Source organism: Notechis scutatus, chromosome 3 (genome assembly GCF_049901735.1).
Source record: "Notechis scutatus isolate UNSWTSFEM ecotype Mainland chromosome 3, rNotScu1.2, whole genome shotgun sequence".
Lineage (NCBI taxonomy): Eukaryota > Metazoa > Chordata > Lepidosauria > Squamata > Elapidae > Notechis > Notechis scutatus.
In genome coordinates this window covers 208,459,767-208,478,290 of record NC_142011.1, presented here as the reverse complement: position 1 = coordinate 208,478,290, position 18,524 = coordinate 208,459,767, and the positions used below count along the sequence as shown (strand labels likewise).

At 49.5% G+C, this 18,524-nt stretch overlaps 1 protein-coding gene and 1 long non-coding RNA gene across 2 annotated transcripts in view; one reads left to right on the top strand and one right to left on the bottom strand.

Moving 5' to 3' along the window:
- Positions 1 to 283: 283 nt before the first annotated feature.
- On the top strand, positions 284 to 6,976 carry LOC148131580 (uncharacterized). The gene is made up of 2 exons (XR_015748310.1): positions 284 to 417; positions 6,025 to 6,976. It is a non-coding gene; the product is annotated as an uncharacterized LOC148131580 (long non-coding RNA).
- A 5,319-nt stretch (positions 6,977 to 12,295) lies between these two features.
- The window catches only part of LOC113428449 (ubiquitin carboxyl-terminal hydrolase CYLD-like), a 37,247-nt gene continuing 31,018 nt past the window's right edge, over positions 12,296 to 18,524 (bottom strand). The window contains exons 15-16 of the mRNA XM_087959016.1: positions 17,735 to 17,760; positions 12,296 to 12,842 (exon numbers count right to left, since the gene is read on the bottom strand). Coding sequence (XP_087815142.1) covers positions 12,296 to 12,842; positions 17,735 to 17,760 — 573 coding nt within the window. The remainder of the gene's footprint in view (positions 12,843 to 17,734; positions 17,761 to 18,524) is intronic.

Sequence of the window (18,524 nt, the reverse complement as noted above, 5' to 3'; positions counted from 1 at the left end):
TTTATAATGTGGTGAACAAAACTGGATGCAGTACTCTAGGAGTGGTCTTACTAAGGCTTTATAGAGTGGTATTAGTACCTCACTTGATCTCGATTGAATCCCTCTGTTAATGCAATTTAGGATTGCATTAGCTATTTTGGCTGCTGCTGCACACTGCTGGCTCATGTTTAGCTGGTTGTCTACTAAGACTCCAAGATCCCTCTCACAGTTACTGCTTTATATATTATATTATATGTATTGTATTGTATTGTATTGTATTGTATTGTATTGTATTGTATTATTGTATTGTATTGTATTGTATTGTATTGTATTGTATTGTATTGTATTGTATTGTATTGTATTGTATTGTATTGTATTGTATTGTATTGTATTGTATTGTATTGTATTGTATTGTATTGTATTGTATTGTATTGTATTGTATTGGATACTTCTTAAAAAAGCTATCCACTGCCATAGCAGAACCTCAAAGCATAATCTTTGAAAAATCTTTCAGAACCAGCTCCTTGCCAAACCTATGGTCACAAGCCACGGTCATACCCATCTTCAAAAAGGGAGACCCCAGCCTCGTTGAAAATTATAGACCAATCTCCTTATGCTGCGTCACCTGTAAAATCATGGAATCAATTATTAACCAATCCATTATCCTCCACTTACAGACAAACAACCTACTCTCCAATAAACAATTTGGTTTCAGGAAAAAACTATCCTGTAATCTGCAACTCTTACACTGCAAAAACATATGGACTACACAACAAGATCAGGGCAAAGCAATAGACGCAATCTACATAGACTTCTGTAAAGCCTTTGATTCAGTGGTACACGACAAACTACTCCTAAAACTAAAATCTTATGATATCTCTGGACAACTGAATAACTGGATAGAAGCATTCCTGTCAAACAGACAACAAATGGCCAAAATTGGGAGTGTCCTATCCAATTCTGTACCTGTCAATAGTGGTGTCCCCCAAGGCAGTGTTCTAGGACCAACTCTCTTCCTACTCTACATAAATGACTTCTGTGATCATATTAAGAGCAACTGCGTTCTTTTCGCTGATGATGTAAAGCTGTTCAATACCACAGACATTGCTGCTACCCTTCTAAAAGATCTTGACTATGTATCAGAATGGTCAAACAAATGGCAACTTCAAATCTCAACAAATAAATGTTCTGTCTTACATATTGTGGGAAAAAAATCAGAAAATAAAATACAAGCTGAAGAGTCAAGAGCTTGTTGATGATCCAAGCTCTGTCAAGGACCTTGGAATACTCATCTCTAATGATCTAAGTGCTAGAGCCCACTGTAATTACATAGCCAAAAAGTTAACCTAATCCTACATAGCTTTTTCTCTGGTAATATCACACTACTAACAAGAGCATACAAAACATTTGCTAGACCAATACTTGAATACAGCTCATCAGTCTGGAACCCACATTACGTATCTGATATTAGCACAGTTGAGAAAGTCCAGAAATATTTCACAAGAAGAGTTCTCCACTCCTCTACTCGTTGTAGAATACTTTATGCCACCAGACTTGAAATTCTAGACCTAGAAAACCTTGAATTATGCCATCTTCAGTCTGATCTAAGTATGGTATATAAAATCATACATTGCAACGTCCTACCTGTCAATGAATACTTCAGCTTCAACCATAACAACACAAGAGCACACAATAGATAGGAACTCAAGGTTAACCACACCAAACTTGATTGCAGGAAATATGACTTCAGCAACAGAGTGGTCAATGTCTGGAATACTCTACCTGACTCTGTGGTTTCTTCCCCAAACCCCCAAAACTTTAACCTTAGACTGTCTACTATTGTCCTCACCCCTTTCCTAATATGTCTGTAGGGGGTGTGCATAAGCGCACCAACGTGCCTACCATCCCTGTCCTATTGTTTCTTTTATTTTTCTTATATGTACCCATTTCATGTATTCATAACTATGTATATACTTATACTTATTATCTTGTAAGCAATTGACAAATCAAATCAATAAATAAAAATCAATCAATAAATAAAGATACCAGGGGTTGATGGCTCTGTAAATTGCCACCCTTTTCTAAAGCCCCTAAGACAGGGGTGGGCAAACTTTTTGGCTCGGGGGCCGCATTGACTTTTAAAATTTGACGGACGGGCCGGGTCAGCACAAGATACGATACATATAAAAAACTGCATTTGTTAACAGTTCCCCTTTTCAAAGCGAGGGGAGGAAAGAGTTTTGTTTTTTAAGCGGGAGAGACGCTTTTGCCGTACTCGGGGTAGGAAAAATAACTATTTTTTTCTCCGAGACATCCTCCAAAACTCAAGTTTGGCGTCATAGATAGATAGATAGATAGATAGATAGATAGATAGATAGATAGATAGATAGATAGATAGATTCTTCCCCTACGAATAAACGACTGTGTGTGTGTATGTGTGTATGAATGTACCCCTCAGCTTACAAAAAGTTGGCCACTTATAAGATAAAAATAAATAAATGCCCACCCCCAAAACATAACTCCTCCGGTGCCCACGGATAAACTGTGAACCACCAATTAGTAGCAGGGCTGACCCTTCCTCTTGAACCAACGTCTAATTGGGGGAGCAGACCGGCCTTCAGTCTCTTGCGAAACTGCTGGCTAACCCTGCAAACCACTTGCCGAGGTGTGTGTGTGGGGAGGCTTTCGCTTGCCTTTCCCCCACCCACCGAGCGCCCATTCCGCCGCCGCTTTTGCCATTAAACCACGAGTCCTCCCGGGCGCTTGGGAAGCCCGCCGGCAGGAAACATCTGCGCGCCTCTCCCAGGACCTGCCGGCTCGCCCAGCCTCCCCTCCCGGCTTACCTTGAAGGCCACGGGAGGGTCTTGTTGCATCTCCAGTGGGAAAGCAGCACCAAGCACAAGAAGTTGGGGCTGTCGGGCCTCACCAGTTCTCCCGGATGATCGGCCAGGAGGTCCACCACCTAACACACCTCGGTCTGGCTGCGAGGTCCCGGGACCGGCGCGCTGAGGGCGCCGCTGTTCTCTCCCATCTTACCGCAGGGGAAGGCCATGGAGGGAGGTGTGAGCGCCTGCTGGTGCTCGGGTCACGATGATGTAAAGCTGTTCAATACCACAGACATTGCTGCTACCCTTCTAAAAGATCTTGACTATGTATCAGAATGGTCAAACAAATGGCAACTTCAAATCTCAACAAATAAATGTTCTGTCTTACATATTGTGGGAAAAAAAATCAGAAAATAAAATACAAGCTGAAGAGTCAAGAGCTTGTTGATGATCCAAGCTCTGTCAAGGACCTTGGAATACTCATCTCTAATGATCTAAGTGCTAGAGCCCACTGTAATTACATAGCCAAAAAGTTAACCTAATCCTACATAGCTTTTTCTCTGGTAATATCACACTACTAACAAGAGCATACAAAACATTTGCTAGACCAATACTTGAATACAGCTCATCAGTCTGGAACCCACATTACGTATCTGATATTAGCACAGTTGAGAAAGTCCAGAAATATTTCACAAGAAGAGTTCTCCACTCCTCTACTCGTTGTAGAATACTTTATGCCACCAGACTTGAAATTCTAGACCTAGAAAACCTTGAATTATGCCATCTTCAGTCTGATTTAAGTATGGTATATAAAATCATACATTGCAACGTCCTACCTGTCAATGAATACTTCAGCTTCAACCATAACAACACAAGAGCACACAATAGATAGGAACTCAAGGTTAACCACACCAAACTTGATTGCAGGAAATATGACTTCAGCAACAGAGTGGTCAATGTCTGGAATACTCTACCTGACTCTGTGGTTTCTTCCCCAAACCCCCAAAACTTTAACCTTAGACTGTCTACTATTGTCCTCACCCCTTTCCTAATATGTCTGTAGGGGTGTGCATAAGCGCACCAACGTGCCTACCATCCCTGTCCTATTGTTTCTTTTATTTTTCTTATATGTACCCATTTCATGTATTCATAACTATGTATATACTTATACTTATTATCTTGTAAGCAATTGACAAATCAAATCAATAAATAAAAATCAATCAATAAATAAAGATACCAGGGGTTGATGGCTCTGTAAATTGCCACCCTTTTCTAAAGCCCCTAAGACAGGGTGGGCAAACTTTTGGCTCGGGGGCCGCATTGACTTTTAAAATTTGACGGACGGGCCGGGTCAGCACAAGATACGATACATATAAAAACTGCATTTGTTAACAGTTCCCTTTTCAAAGCGAGGGGAGGAAAGAGTTTTGTTTTTAAGCGGGAGAGACGCTTTTGCCGTACTCGGGGTAGGAAAAATAACTATTTTTTCTCCGAGACATCCTCCAAAACTCAAGTTTGGCGTCATAGATAGATAGATAGATAGATAGATAGATAGATAGATAGATAGATAGATAGACAGATTCTTCCCCTACGAATAAACGACTGTGTGTGTGTATGTGTGTATGAATGTACCCCTCAGCTTACAAAAGTTGGCCACTTATAAGATAAAAATAAATAAATGCCCACCCCCAAAACATAACTCCTCCGGTGCCCACGGATAAACTGTGAACCACCAATTAGTAGCAGGGCTGACCCTTCCTCTTGAACCAACGCCTAATTGGGGGAGCAGACCGCCTTCAGTCTCTTGCGAAACTGCTGGCTAACCCTGCAAACCACTTGCCGAGGTGTGTGTGTGGGGAGGCTTGCTTGCCTTTCCCCCACCCACCGAGCGCCCATTCCGCCGCCGCTTTTGCCATTAAACCACGAGTCCTCCCGGGCGCTTGGGAAGCCCGCTCGGCAGGAAACATCTGCGCGCCTCTCCCAGGACCTGCCGGCTCGCCCAGCCTCCCTCCCGGCTTACCTTGAAGGCCACGGGAGGGTCTTGTTGCATCTCCAGTGGGAAAGCAGCACCAAGCACAAGAAGTTGGGGCTGTCGGGCCTCACCAGTTCTCCCGGATGATCGGCCAGGAGGTCCACCACCTAACACACCTCGGTCTGGCTGCGAGGTCCCGGGACCGGCGCTGAGGGCGCCGCTGTTCTCTCCCATCTTACCGCAGGGGAAGGCCATGGAGGGAGGTGTGAGCGCCTGCTGGTGCTCGGGTCTACGGGAATACGCATCACAACAGCGGGCGTTAGGGGAGGAAGGTGGCGGCAGAGCTGCTGCTGCTGGCCGAGAGGTGAGGAAAGGCGCGCCTAGGGCGCAGCGAGCCAGATGCCCAAGATCACACGGTGGGCCGCTCCGAAGCCGGGCGCAGGAGAAAACCGCCCCAGCCCCCTGTGCAGGTCGGGCCCTCGCCGCCACTGCCAGTCCCGGCCGCTCCGGCCACCAGTTGCTCCTTGGGGCGCAGCTTTTCCCATGGCCCTGTTGTGCTTCTCGTGCTCCTCGATGCCGACGGTGCTCGGGGCTCAGGCGCCTCGGCGGAGGGGGATTCCCTGGGACCGAGAAATCTGAACCGGCTGCTGCAGCTCCAACGCGCCTCCTCCTGCCTCTCGGCTTCGCCGTCCCGTGGCTCTGGGTTCCAGAGTGCAGCCCCAAAGTCTGCCCGCCACGGTGGGGAGCCCGGAGGTGCTCAGCGGGTGGTTGGCCGAACCCCAGAGTGCTCCTTTGGTGCTGCCTCCCACGCCCCCTTTCAAATCAAACGTGGCTCAGGCGAAATGAAGCTGGGCTCTGTCGGTGGTGGCCGCGAGAGCAGCGCTCAGGGCTCCTTCTCCCGCAGTCACGATGGAGGGGCAGGGAGGCGAGCCGGCAGCATCCCGCGCTCCTCTCGGCTCGGCAGCTTCTCTCCCCGCGAAGGGACTGCGACGAGACCTCAACAGGTTTCAGCTCTCTTCGCTCCGCCGGGCTCCTGCCCCCGTTTCCTGCTCTGCCTGACAAGCCCGCCAGGCGCCCTACTTGCTCTCCACCACCCGCCTCCGCCTCAACCACCTCCTCTCAACGCGTCTGAAAGCAGCCAAAAAGTGGCCGCGGTTACATACGGACCAATCTTCGGCGGGCCACATAAAAAAGACCAACGGGCCGGATGTGGCCCGCGGGCCGTAGTTTGCCCACCCCTGTACTAAGGCTTTATAGAGTGGTATTAGTACCTCCCTTGATCTCGATTGAATCCCTCTGTTAATGCAATTTAGGATTGCATTAGCTATTTTGGCTGCTGCTGCACACTGCTGGCTCATGTTTAGCTGGTTGTCTACTAAGACTCCAAGATCCCTCTCACAGTTACTGCTATTGAGCCTGTTTTCACCCAGTCTATATGTGTACGTTTGGTTTTTCTTGCCTAAGTGTAGGACTTTACTTTTCTCTACATTGAATTTCGTTTTGTTAGATATGGCTCAGGGTTCTAGTCTGTCAAGATCCACCTGGATCTTGAGCCTATCTTCTAAGGTGTGAGATATTCCTGCCAGTTTAGTATCATCTGCAAATTCGGTAAGTTCCCCTTCTGTTCCCTCATCTAAGTAGTTAATGAAGATATTGTATTGTATTGTAATGTATAGATAGATAAGTAGTTAGCTGGATGGATGGATGGATGGATGGGTGGGTGGGTGGGTGGACAGAAAGACAGACAGACAGACACAGATGCATAGATATATAATGGACAGTAGAAAAGAAAGTAAAGGAAGAAGGGAAGGGAAAGGAGGAAAGGAAAGGAAGGGAAAGGAGAGGAAAGTAAAAGAGGAAAGAAGGAAGGGGAAGGAGGAAAGGAAAGGAGGAAGGGAAGGGAAAGGAGAAAAGAAGAAATGGAAAAGAAAGGAAAGGAAAGGAGGAAAGAAGGAAAGGAAAGGAGGAAAGAAAAGCAGGAAAAGAGGAAAGGGGGAAAGGAATGGAATGAAAAGGGGAAGCGAAACAAAATGAAAGGAAACCCTTATGTGTTTCAATCACTGACCACCACTGAGCCAACAGATTGTGGACCGAATTTCTCCTGCATAGCCCCATCACATAGTTTCTTCATGAAGCACGGCTATCCAGCTAGTGTCATATAAAAAGAAAATGTATTAATAAAACATTTTTTTAAAAAAAATGATGTAGTCCTTCCTCGTGTTTGTATGTTTTTGGGTGTGTATGTGTGAGAGAGTGCATTTCTGTGTGTGGAAACAAGAAGCATTCTTTTTATGAATTAGAATTAGAAATCTTTTTTCACTGGCCAAATGTTTACAAATGAGATGTGCATTTCAGAAGACCACAATTGTACAAAGTTTTGGTATTTCCCAATACTATGTGAAAGTGAAAGGTGAACTTTGAAGAAGCAGGACAGGAAAACTGTCATCTGGACCCTTTGGGACTTAGGGGTGGCAGAAGATTCCCCAGACGGCCAAGAAAACAAACTATCCCTAACCGAAGGGAGTTTTCATAGCTCAGGGCTGACTGAACTGCTGGGGGGGAGAAAGGTCCTTGGTGCTCATTGTTCCCTTTCAGACCTTTCATTACCCAGCTAGGTCTCCTCATCAGGGCTTAGGGACAAATCAGTCGGAAGAAAAATCTACTTAACGCAAGTGGTAAGACTCGCTTTCATGGCATATGGGTGGTCCTCGACTTAGCGACCGTTCCAAGTCACAGCGGTGCTGAAGAGAGTGACTTATGACCGCTTTTCACACTTATGACCTTTTCTCCCACTGACGACCGTTGCAGCAGCCTCACAGTCACGTGACTTACATTCCGACACTTGACAACCGATTCATATTTATGACGGTCGCTGGGCTCACGTGACCCATTGTTTTTGGCAACCTTCTGACCAGCCAAGTCCATGGGGGGTGGGGATGGGGGGAGAGCCAGATTCGCTTAACGACCGCGTTCCTAACTTAACCACCGCAGCGATTCGCTTAACAACGGTGGCAGGAAAAGTCGTAAAAGGGGGCAGGGCTCACTTAGCCCATTTCTCGTTTGACCACAACGATGCTAGGCTCCCTGGCGGTCGTAGGTCGAGGACTACCCGTAGAAACCAACCCATAGGCGACTCAGAGGCCGTGTCTGAAGGGCAACCAGCTGTCAGCGACGGCGCACGGCTGGAAGACCCCGAAGGGCCCGGTTAGCGACGGATCGTGAGGGGGGAAATCTACCTCGGAGGCCGCCGGGAGTCAAAGGCTGCCTGAAGTGAAGCGGGAACGGCGAAAAACCACACCGGTCGAGGTCCCCGTTGCGGGAGAGGGTCCCTCAGCCGTCCCCGGCCTTCCCCGCAGCCTTTCGTCGCCCGGCCTCGGCCTTCTCCCAGCCAGCGGGGCAACGGCAGCTCCGGGGCCGACACGTCCGCGGGACTGGGGGCTTCTAGGCTCCCTTCGGGGATGGGGACGAGGACGGAGCGAGGGGACGGCCCGGCTCGGGCCCGCCACCGTTCGTTCGGTCGCCCGCCCGTCAGAAAGAGCAGAAGACGTTTCTGAGGGAAACTCTGAGGAAACGGCGCTCCCCTCAGTCGGCCAGGCGACGGGCGTGACGTCACCCGCCGGACGGCCAATCGGCAACCGGAACGACAAACGAGGGCGCCCCCCCGCCCCCCGCCAACGGGCTCGCCCAATCAGCGACGGAATTGGAAGGGAGGATGGCAGAAGAGGCCGCAGGGAGAGTTCACTTTTCCCACCCCCTCCCCTTGACGGACGCCAAGGCTCGCCCAATCAGCGACGGGGTGGAAGGGAAGGCGAGAAGAGGGCCCAGTGAGAGTTCTCCTTTCCCACCCTCTCTCCTTGATGGACGTCAACGCTTGCCCAATCAACGACGGGATGGACGGGCCCAAGGAGAGTTTCTCTTTCCTTCCCCTTTCCTTGATGGACGCCAAGGCTGGCCAATTGCAAGCTCCATCCCAGGTGGGGGGCGGGGCGGGGGAAACCCCCACGTGGCTACACCCAGGGATTTTCCCCGCGTCGCGTCAGTGAAGGCGGGGCGGGGCGGCCCTGTGCACCAGACGGGCTGATTCCGAAGCCCATGATCCGCAGGGGCGATGGCGGATGGGCAGTGTAGTCCGAGGGTTCTGGAGGACGAGCGTGGCAAAGGGATCCCCATGAATGGGGAGGAGGTGCCTTCCCCCCCCTCCTTCCCAGCGAAATCCCACGACTCTGGGATTTCCTCGTGGTCCCCTTTCCCAAGGCCGGTGGGGGGAACCCTCGTTGTGCTCACCTGGAGGTGCCCTTCCCTCTGGCTCTCCTCTTGGCTAAAATCGCCTTCGAGGCCTCCTCGAATCCCTCAAGGTTTAACAGATTTAAGAGAGTTGGAAAGGGACCTTTGAGGTCATCGAGTCCAGCCCAAGCAGGAGACCCTACACCATGTTTCGCGGACACCCCTGGATTTCTCGGGGCAAAACTCCCCAAACATTGTTTTGTTTGGGACACTTTTTGACTATCCCAAACGCCCGGATATTTCCTGGTGGTCTCCCATCCAGGGACTGCCCAGATCTGCTTGGTGAACTCAGGCAGGCATCCTGAACCTGCCGGGCTCCCGAGCCCCTTTCAGAGGCAGCTCCTGTGCCCCCGGGCAGTCCGTCTCCCCACTCCCCCCCCCCGGATTTCTGCTGGAAGAAGCGGACACGCGTTTCCTTTCCGACGTTACGGTGGGTTCCCCCAGCGCCTCTTGTGACTCATTCGATGGTCCTGGCTGAAGGTCCGATGGCGGAAACCCGAAGAGGCTCCCCTCTCCATCGCCCAACTGTCCCCTCTATCCTTAGGAATGTCCCTCTGCTCCGTAAGACAAGTGTCTGCAATCCTGGGCGCTTTAAGACCTGTGTACTTCAATTCCCAGAATTCCTCAGCCAGCTGGCTGAGGAATTCTGGGAGTTGAAGTACACAGTTCCAAAAGTTGGAGACCCCTGTCCTAAGAGACCCCCACAGGCAACCCTGGCACTCCCCACACCCACCCATTAACTCCGCCCTTCCCGGATAAATAATGGGAAAATATAAATATGAATTTATGAACGGTTATTAGAATCATATAAATTGTCAACCACTGCAAATATGGCGATTAATATAGTCTTTCTAGTAAAAGGAGTGATGTTAAGAATATAAAGATTGACGGAAAAATAATATGCAGCAATGATTGAATAATTAGGACAAAAATTAGGATAACTTTAGAGATTAATTGAATAGATATTTTTACATTATAAGGTGAATTCATCACAAGGGGTTATAGAATTTCAATGAGGGTAATTTTGAATATAATTTGAGAAACATAATGATAAAAATACTGGCTTGTGCAGAATTTGAGAGATTAACTAGAACTGAAAAATAAGGGGAAATCAGAATATTATGATACTTGGTATAAGTTTGATCAATGGTTGCAGGAGAGAAGGGAAGGTGGGAACAAAAATAGGGCAAATAGACCTAGATTGTGAATATTGTGCTAATAATATGAATGTTAATGGTTTAGTACGGTAATATGTTTGTATGTATGGCACAGTAATGCACTGTGTTTGATATTTATAGTTGTAAACAACAATATTTTTAAAAAAAGAATGTTAAATTATTATATTGCTTATAATATAATTAAATTATCTTAATAAAATTATTATATTAACATAAAATATTAACTATGTAAGATTGATGAACATAATAACCAATGAACTACAAATATGATTAATAATATTCTACCTGTAGCAAAAGAGGGATATTTAGAAGATGGAAATTGAGATAAATATAATTTAACATAAATTTTTATATTACTTATAATATATAATTAAATTATTATATTAATATAATTATATTAACATAAAATATTAACTATATAAGATTGATGAACATAATAACCGATGAACTACAAATATCATTAACAATATTCTACCTGTAAAAAAAGAGGGATAGTTAGAATACGGAGATTTTTGCACAATCAAGAATATGTGTGTATTAATATGAAAATGTATAAGATTATGAACTTTATTGAATATGAAGAATATTATATTTGTTTTCAAATACAAGACACCCAGGTACCACACTGTTCACACAATGATATGTTTGTAAATAAGAAAAAATAAAAAATTTATACCCCTCCCCCAAAAACCTCCTCTCCCCCCCCCCATTAAGTCAGACCGGGCAAAGTGATATGGACGGAAAACAGCGGTATTTCCCAAGAAATGTGCAGCACTCGTGTAGTCTAACAGATAATCAGAGTGGGAAGGGACCTTATAGGTCATCTAGTCCAACCCACTGCCCAAGCAGGAGACCCTACACCAGGGGTGGGCAAACTTTTTGGCTCGGGGGCCGCATTGACTTTTAAAATTTGACAGACGGGCCGGGTCAGCACAAGATTTTTTGGGAATCGCCCCCCCTTCCCCCCTCTTCTCCTCCTTCCCCTCCCCTCGGAGGCCCCTTGAGTCAGGAGTTGCTACCACCGGCGCGGCTCCGCGCGGCTCCAGTCCCATGTTGCCTGGGGAAGGGAAAGGCAAAAAGGAAGAGCCGCGGCGGTGCTTTGCAATGGGAGCAGCGGCACCGGAGGCTCAGGCTCAGTGGCTCCTGGTTTTGCCTTTTCCTTCCCAAGGCAACGCGGGACTGGAGCCGCGCGGAGCTGCGCCGGCGGTAGCAACTCCTGACAGCCCCAGCCGGACACCTGAGCGGAGCCCGGGCGGAACTGCCTGTTGCTGCTGCTGGAGCACCGCCGGGTCGCCTCCTCCAAGCAGCCCGCCCGCCCACCAGGCGGAACCCTTCCCGCTCCTCGGCAGGAAGACGGTCCAGCCTGCAAACCAGCCTGGAAGCCCCGGAAAAAAAAGGGGGATCGGCGGGGACTCACCTTCGGAGAGGTCGCACTCGAAGGTGATTTTGAACTCCCAGCCGAGGCCTTTGCAAAGTTCTTTTCTTTCCTACCCGAGAGCGCTCCGCACTGTTTTGCAGCTTTGGGGGCCACGCGGCACAGGGCAATACGCCACGCCCAGCGATTTTTTTTCAGGGCGGGCCGGATTGGACAGACCAACGGGCCGGATGTGGCCCGCGGGCCGTAGTTTGCCCACCCCTGCCCTACACCATTGCTGACAGATGGCAGCCCAGTCTCTTCTTGAAACCCTCCAGTGATGAAGCTCCCACAACTTCTGGAGGCAAGCAGTTCCACTGGTTAAAAGAACTATAGAATAATGTTTGGAAGGGACCTTAGAGGTCTTCTAGTCCAACGTCCCGCCCCAGCAGGAGACCCTACACCGTTTCTGACGAATGGCAGCCCAGTCTCTTCTTGAAAGCCTCCCGTGATGGAGCTCCCACAACTTCCGAAGGCAACTTCTGTTCCGTTAAATATAGAATAACAGAGCTGGAAGGGACCTTGGAGGTCATCTAGCCCAGCCCCCCGTCCACACAGGAGACCCTACACCGTTTCTGACAAATGGCAGTCCAGTCTCTTCTTTAAAGGGGGGAGTAGAAACCCCCCCCGCCGCCGCCGCCGGTCACTGCTCGTCCGCCCCGTCCGCCTTCTCGCCTCCCGCGGCGGCGGCGGCTTCTTCCTCGGCCCCTCCTCCATGGGGGCCCCGGGCCTCGCTGGGGCTCCTCTCCTCGGGACCGGGATGATGCGCCCCGGCGGGGGCCCGGAGGCGGAGCTGCCCATCGTGGCCGAGGCGCAGGTGAGGGCTTCCAGGTCGGCGTCGGGGCTCAGCAGCAGCTCCTGGCGTCCCCGCCCACCCGCCGCCTCCTCCCTGCTTCCCCTCCAGCGGGACCGTCAGCTCCTCCGCCGAGAAGGCCGCCCGTCGAGGGCCAGCTGGGGCCAGCAGCAGCCGGGCCCGGGAGGGGGAAAGGCTGCGCGGGCCCCGCCGAGCCCAAGCCGGGCTCCTCCAGGGCGAGCAGTCCGCCTCCTTGAAACGGCCGCCCAAGAGGCGCGGGCGCCGCCGTCGGGCTGCCGGCCGAAGCTCCGCGGCAGCGGCAGCCCAGGCAGGATGCTCGCCGCCCGTAGCCCTAAGGGCTCGCCCTCGCTCCTCCGCTTGGCAGGCGACCGACGCTCTGCCCGCGCAGCCCCCGACGGGTGGCGGGCTTTTCTCCGGGAAGCCCCTCCCCCTCCCCCGCCCGGTGGTTGACGCCCCTTTTGACCCACCCCGGGAGGCTCCGGGCTTTGGGAAGGGTCGGCGCTGGCCAACCGCCCTGGCAGAAGCCCTTCCTAGGCCGTTTCCAAGGCAGTCAACGCATGACCTTTAATCCGTCACGGACCTTACCGTTCCAGGTAGTCCTCGGCTTACGACCACAACTGAGCCCAACATTTCCCTTGCTAAAGCGAGTCTTGCCCCATTTTACGACCGTTCTCGTAACAGTCGTTTGAGCAAATCACCGCCGTTGAGTTAGTAACCCTGTTGTAAAGTGAATCTGGCTTCCCCACGGACTTTACTCGAGAGTTGGGGTCAACGTCACCCCCACCCCTCTCGAGACGCCACGACCGTTATAAATATGAGGCGGTTGCCAAAGTGTCCGGATTTTGATCAGGTGATCCTGGGAACGCCGCGGTGGTTTTTGTAAGAGTGAAAAATGCTCCTAAGTCACTAAATGAAAGGTTGTTAAGTCGAGGACTCCCCAGAGCGCTAAACAGATTTAACAGATAAAGGGACCTTGTTGGAAGGGACCTTGTAGGTCATCTAGTCCAACCCCCCCCCCCGCCCAAGCACAAGACAAAGCCAGCGTTGCAACAGGAGGGGGCGGAAAGGCGAGAAATTCAAGCGGACGACGTCTTTTGTTATAAATACTGGCTAAATAGATTTATTTTTTCATAGAAAGAAACAGAATCCCTCCCCAGAGTGGCACCTCCCCCCCAAAAAAAGAGGGGGAGGGGCATGATCTTGCAACAGTGCTGGTGTGCCAACTCTCTTGTGCTTCTTAGGGGTTCCTCTGCTGGAAGAAAAATGGGGGGAGCAGTTTGAACGGGGCGATTGGCAGGACCCCCTCCTGCCCAGGAATTGCTGCGGTCTTCTTGTCCGGTTGCTCAGTCCTTCTAGGTTGCAAATTTCCTTCCTTGTCAGCCCTTCCTCCTTTGCTTGAGGCTTCCCTGGTGCCCACTCCCTTTAGGACAGAACTGAGCTGGAAGGGACCTTGGAGGTCGTCTAGTCCAGCCCCCTGCTCAAGCAGGAGAACCTACATCATCCAGGCTCTTCTTGAAAACCTCCAGGGACGATTTTTTTGGTGGCAAGCCCTTCCACGGTTTAATTATTCCCTTCTTAATCATTCCCTTAATTAATCCCTTATTCTTCACTCATGGAAACGAAGCACAAGACCGAAAGTCACAATTGGAACTCGCCGTTCTTGCAAAAGTCACCAGAAAAGGGGGCCGTCGATTTGTATCTCGCTTTCAAAGCCCGCTAATTTATTTATTTGTTTTTAAAAGTCCATGGGTTGACTGCATTTGAAAAGCAGAGACTCAAGGTGTGACCTTCGCAAGGAGCTCCCTTAAATGGCACCTGTTCTCTACTCACAGGTGTGCAACCAGCTGCTTCCTCCCCATCCGGGGTTAAGTAGTCAGGACAAAGAGGGAAGTCCAAGGATAGCAAAGCAAACAAACAAAAACCCAACAGCTTTGCAAGAACTAAACATTGCAGGAAAGTTCTCAAACTTTTGAGAATTTTAAGGGCCACTTTCTCCTAAGCAACAGGAAATACTTGCTGTATTTCCTGGCAGCCACTTTGAAGTCCTGAAGGATGCCAGAGTTCTCCAGCCGAGTTTTGCACCCTGTTCTGGGTTTCCTAGCACCTCCGTCTGAGATTCACCACAAACCCACCCAGCTGGAGATGGAGCTTCCTTGGCAAGTTGCATTTTTCCTCTTTCTAACACTCCCATTACAGTTCCTGCTGTGGAATAATAGTTCTTTTTTTTAAGTGCTAACTACAACTCTCAGCAGGCTTATTATGTTGGATCGATTACCTGGTGAAAACTGTTCCTCCTTGGTGGTTTGCCTGGCACCTTTTGAGGAACAGGTGGCCGGTTTGAATCCTGTCTTTTGAGCCTGTTATTGTTGTGAATTCTCCTTTCATCATTGCCTATGTAAACGCTCCTGTTTCAAATTTTATTGCCTTCTCTAAGTCCCACTTCGGCCTTTAGTGCATTTCTCCAAGCAGATGAATTGAGCGTCTGTTTTGTAGCAGACCTTTCATGACCCACCTAGATAACATCATCAGTGCTAGAAGGGAGTAGGGTTTGAGAAGAGGAAAAAGAGGAGGAGGAGGAGGAGGAGGAGAAGGAAGACTGTAGTGTCCTTGGTGCTCTCTGAGCTTGGTTGTTTTCTAGCAGACGTTTCATTACCCAACTAGATAGCATCATCAGTGCTAGAAGGGAATGGAACTTGTGGAGTGGGGAGGAGGGGGAAGGAGGAGGACTGTGGATTCCTTGGTTGGCTTTCTCTCTGTTTAGATACAAGAGGCTTACCCCGTTATAGGTATATAAAATGAGAGCAAGCCCCATTCCCTTCCAGCACTGAGGATGCTACCTAGTTTGGTAAGGAAACGTCTGCAAAGAAATAACTAAGAAATAAATTACACGTCTCTTTTAACTCTCAATTGGAACTGCTCTTTCTAGTTGGGCTTGTTGGAAAGGTGATCACGTGGGATCTTCTAATCCGAGAATTTTTTTCCATAAAAGAACAGGTTTTTCCCCCCCTCTCTCCCAACCGATCTCCTTCTAACCATCACACCACTACTATAATGGAGGCACATACTCAACCCATCATCAGGTTGAGGAGAGGCAAAAACGTAGCGAGAACCTTTCTCTACTTCTCTCCCTCTCTTTCCACCTGAATTGCCCGGCACCCCCGACCTGCCCCCCCCCCCCGCAACCCCTCCCATTCAACAGCCAGCGTTGGACCAGGGGGTCTTCAAACTTGACAGCTTTTAAGACTTGTGGACTTCAACTCCCAGAATGCCTCCTCCTCGTCATGTTAGCTCAGGAATTCTGGGAGTTGAAAGTCCACAAGTCTTAAACTGGCCAAGTTTGAAGGCCCTTGCTCTACACGATTCCAGACAAATGGCTGTCTAAACTCCTCCAGTGTTGGAGCACCCACAACTTCTGGTAGCAAGTTGTTCCACTGGTTAATTTTTCTTGCTGTTAGGAAGTTTCTCCCTAATTCTAGGTCGGTTCTCTCCTTGGTTAGTCTCCATCCATGGCTTCCTGTCCTGCTTTCAGGTTGACTCCCGCCCCCCCATTCTTTATGGCAGCCCCTTAATTACTGAAAGATGCTATCCTGTCACCCCCTAGTCCTCCTTTTCATTAAACTAGACTATCCAATTTCTGCAACCGTTCTTCGTATGCGATAAAAGAATCACAGAGTTGGAAGGGACCTTGGAGGTCTTCTAGCCCAACCCCTTGCTCAAGCAGGAGACCCTGTACTTTTGCAGACAAATGATTGTCATAAACTTGGCAGCTTGAAGACTGGCGGACTTCCAGAATTCCTCCTCCTCCAGTCATGTTAGCTTAGGAATTCTGGGAGCTGGACGTCCACCAGTCTTAAACTTGCCAAGTTTGAAGACTCCTTGCTTTAAGACCAAATGCAGATCACACAGGAAGAGAAAAATATAGATTATGCCTTTAAAGAAGACTTGAAGGCTGGAAGCAGTTTAGCCAAAAGACAAGGGCCTTTTTTGGGGGGTGGGTGGGGTGGGTGGGGATCCCCTGAAAGGGAATCTGGAGAGGACGATGGGATGATTTGCACCCAGGATCGTGCTTCGTTCTTCCGGTGCCACATCTCTGCGTCCGCTTCCCCTTTTCCATGGTGACCCTGACTTGGCTTCCAAATAATGCCTGCCTGACGTGACCGTCAAGGAAGAAGAAAGGGGGTGTTCCCAAGGGAAAGGAGGCCACAAGGAATAGCAAAATGCAAATATTTCTTTCTCAAAGTGACATTTCTCCGAATCGGCTCCCGCAGGCTTCCGGGATGGTTATTGGTAGGGAAAGGGAGATATTTGTTTTTTTCTTCCATACCCCCCCCACAATAAATAAATAAATACACCCAAGGCTGCCCACTGGGCACCACAACGATCTGCGGAGAGAGGTGGGTGGCACTTCGCCTCTGGCACCAGTTTGGAATTTAGGATGGGAAGGAAGGCTGGAAAGCAGAACGCAAGGCCGCTGGGAAATTTATCTTTTGTTTCTCTCACCTCGATCCTCGAGAGCGAATGTGGCTAAAGGGATCCTTTAGGATCCGGCAGGCCAATCTTCTGGGACTCCCTCATATCTCTCTGCCCCCACCCCATCCCTGCGCCTTCTCATCTGGCCCCCGTGGTGGGATTCAAATCATTTAACAAACGGTTCTCCGCCCTAACGATTTCTTCCAACAACCAGTTCATCCAGAAAGTTAACAACCGGTTCCCACAAACCAGTGCGAACCGGCTGAATCCCACCACTGAGCTGGCCCCACACCGAATTCCTACTGTGCAAAACCAACATTCTCTGGGAAAGTTAGAAAGTTAGGCAGTTAGAACTAACTGCCTTAGTTGCACCAAAGCCAAAAAAAAAAAAGAATAATAATTAATAATAATTAATAATAATAATAATAATAATATTGAAGCCTCGTCTTCCCGATCCACCAGGAATTTTGGGGGTGGGGAGGAGGAGAAACATGGATTAAGACGGAGCCCCGATGCAACGTCGTCGAAGAAGAGAATGACGGTGAGAACGGCAGCCCTCCGACGCAGGAAGGGTTGAGCCGGCCTGTTTCACCGGAGGGCGAAAAAAAAATGGTAAGCCGGGATTCCTGCTTTCTACGCCCGGAGAAGTCCTGCCTTGTCCCTGCGGCCGTGGTCCCCGCAGCAGGCAGGATTTGGTGGGCCTGAAGGATGTCTCTTGGAAGGTTTGGAGGAAGAGATGCCACGATCTCTCACCGGGAAAGCCAGGTGCCGCTCAGTTACGCTTGTTGGCCAACTGACGGTCTCGCTTCTTCTTCTCCATCAACCTGCGTTGGAAAAAGAAAAAAAAAAGAACACGGACACGAGAGGGATGGTCAGACGCAGCAGGGGGATTCAGCCGGATCGGGACGGTTCGGGCGAACCAGATGTTAATTTTACATCCAGTTCAGCGAAGCGGTAGTTCCGCAAACCAGCTGGCCCCGCCTGTCCTTCCCAGGAGTCTCCACACGCCTGGTTCTGGCTCCCAGGTAAGTGCCCAGGGGAGGCCTCTGAGGCCCAAAAAATGGGGCTCCGGGAGAGGGGGGGCATGTGGTGAAAGAAAGAGGGAGGGAGGGATGGGAGAAAGAAAGGGAAGGAAGGAAGGAAGAAAAAAAGAAAGAAAAGGAGGGAAGGGAGAAAAAAGGGAAGGGAGAAAGAAAAAAAGAAAGAAAGAAGGAGAGGGAAGGGAGAAAGGAAGGGAGGGGAGAAAAGAAAGAGAAAGAGGGAAGGGAGAAAGGAAGGGAGGGAGGGATGGGATGGGAGAAAGAAAGAGGGAAGGAAGGAAGAAAAAAAAAAAAGGGAGGGGGAGGGAGAAAAAAAGGGAGAAAGAAAGGAAAGGGAGAGGAGGGGAGAAAGGAAGGAAGGAAAAGAAAGAAAAAGGGAGGGGAGGGAGAAAGAAAGAAAAAGGGAAGGGAGGGATGGGAGAAAGAAAAAGGAGAGGGAGGGAGAAAGAAAGGGAGGGAGGGGAGAAAGAAAGGAAAGAGGGAAGGGAGAAAGAAAGAAAAAGGGAGGGAGGGATGGGAGAAAGAAAAAGGAGGGAAGAAAGAAAAAG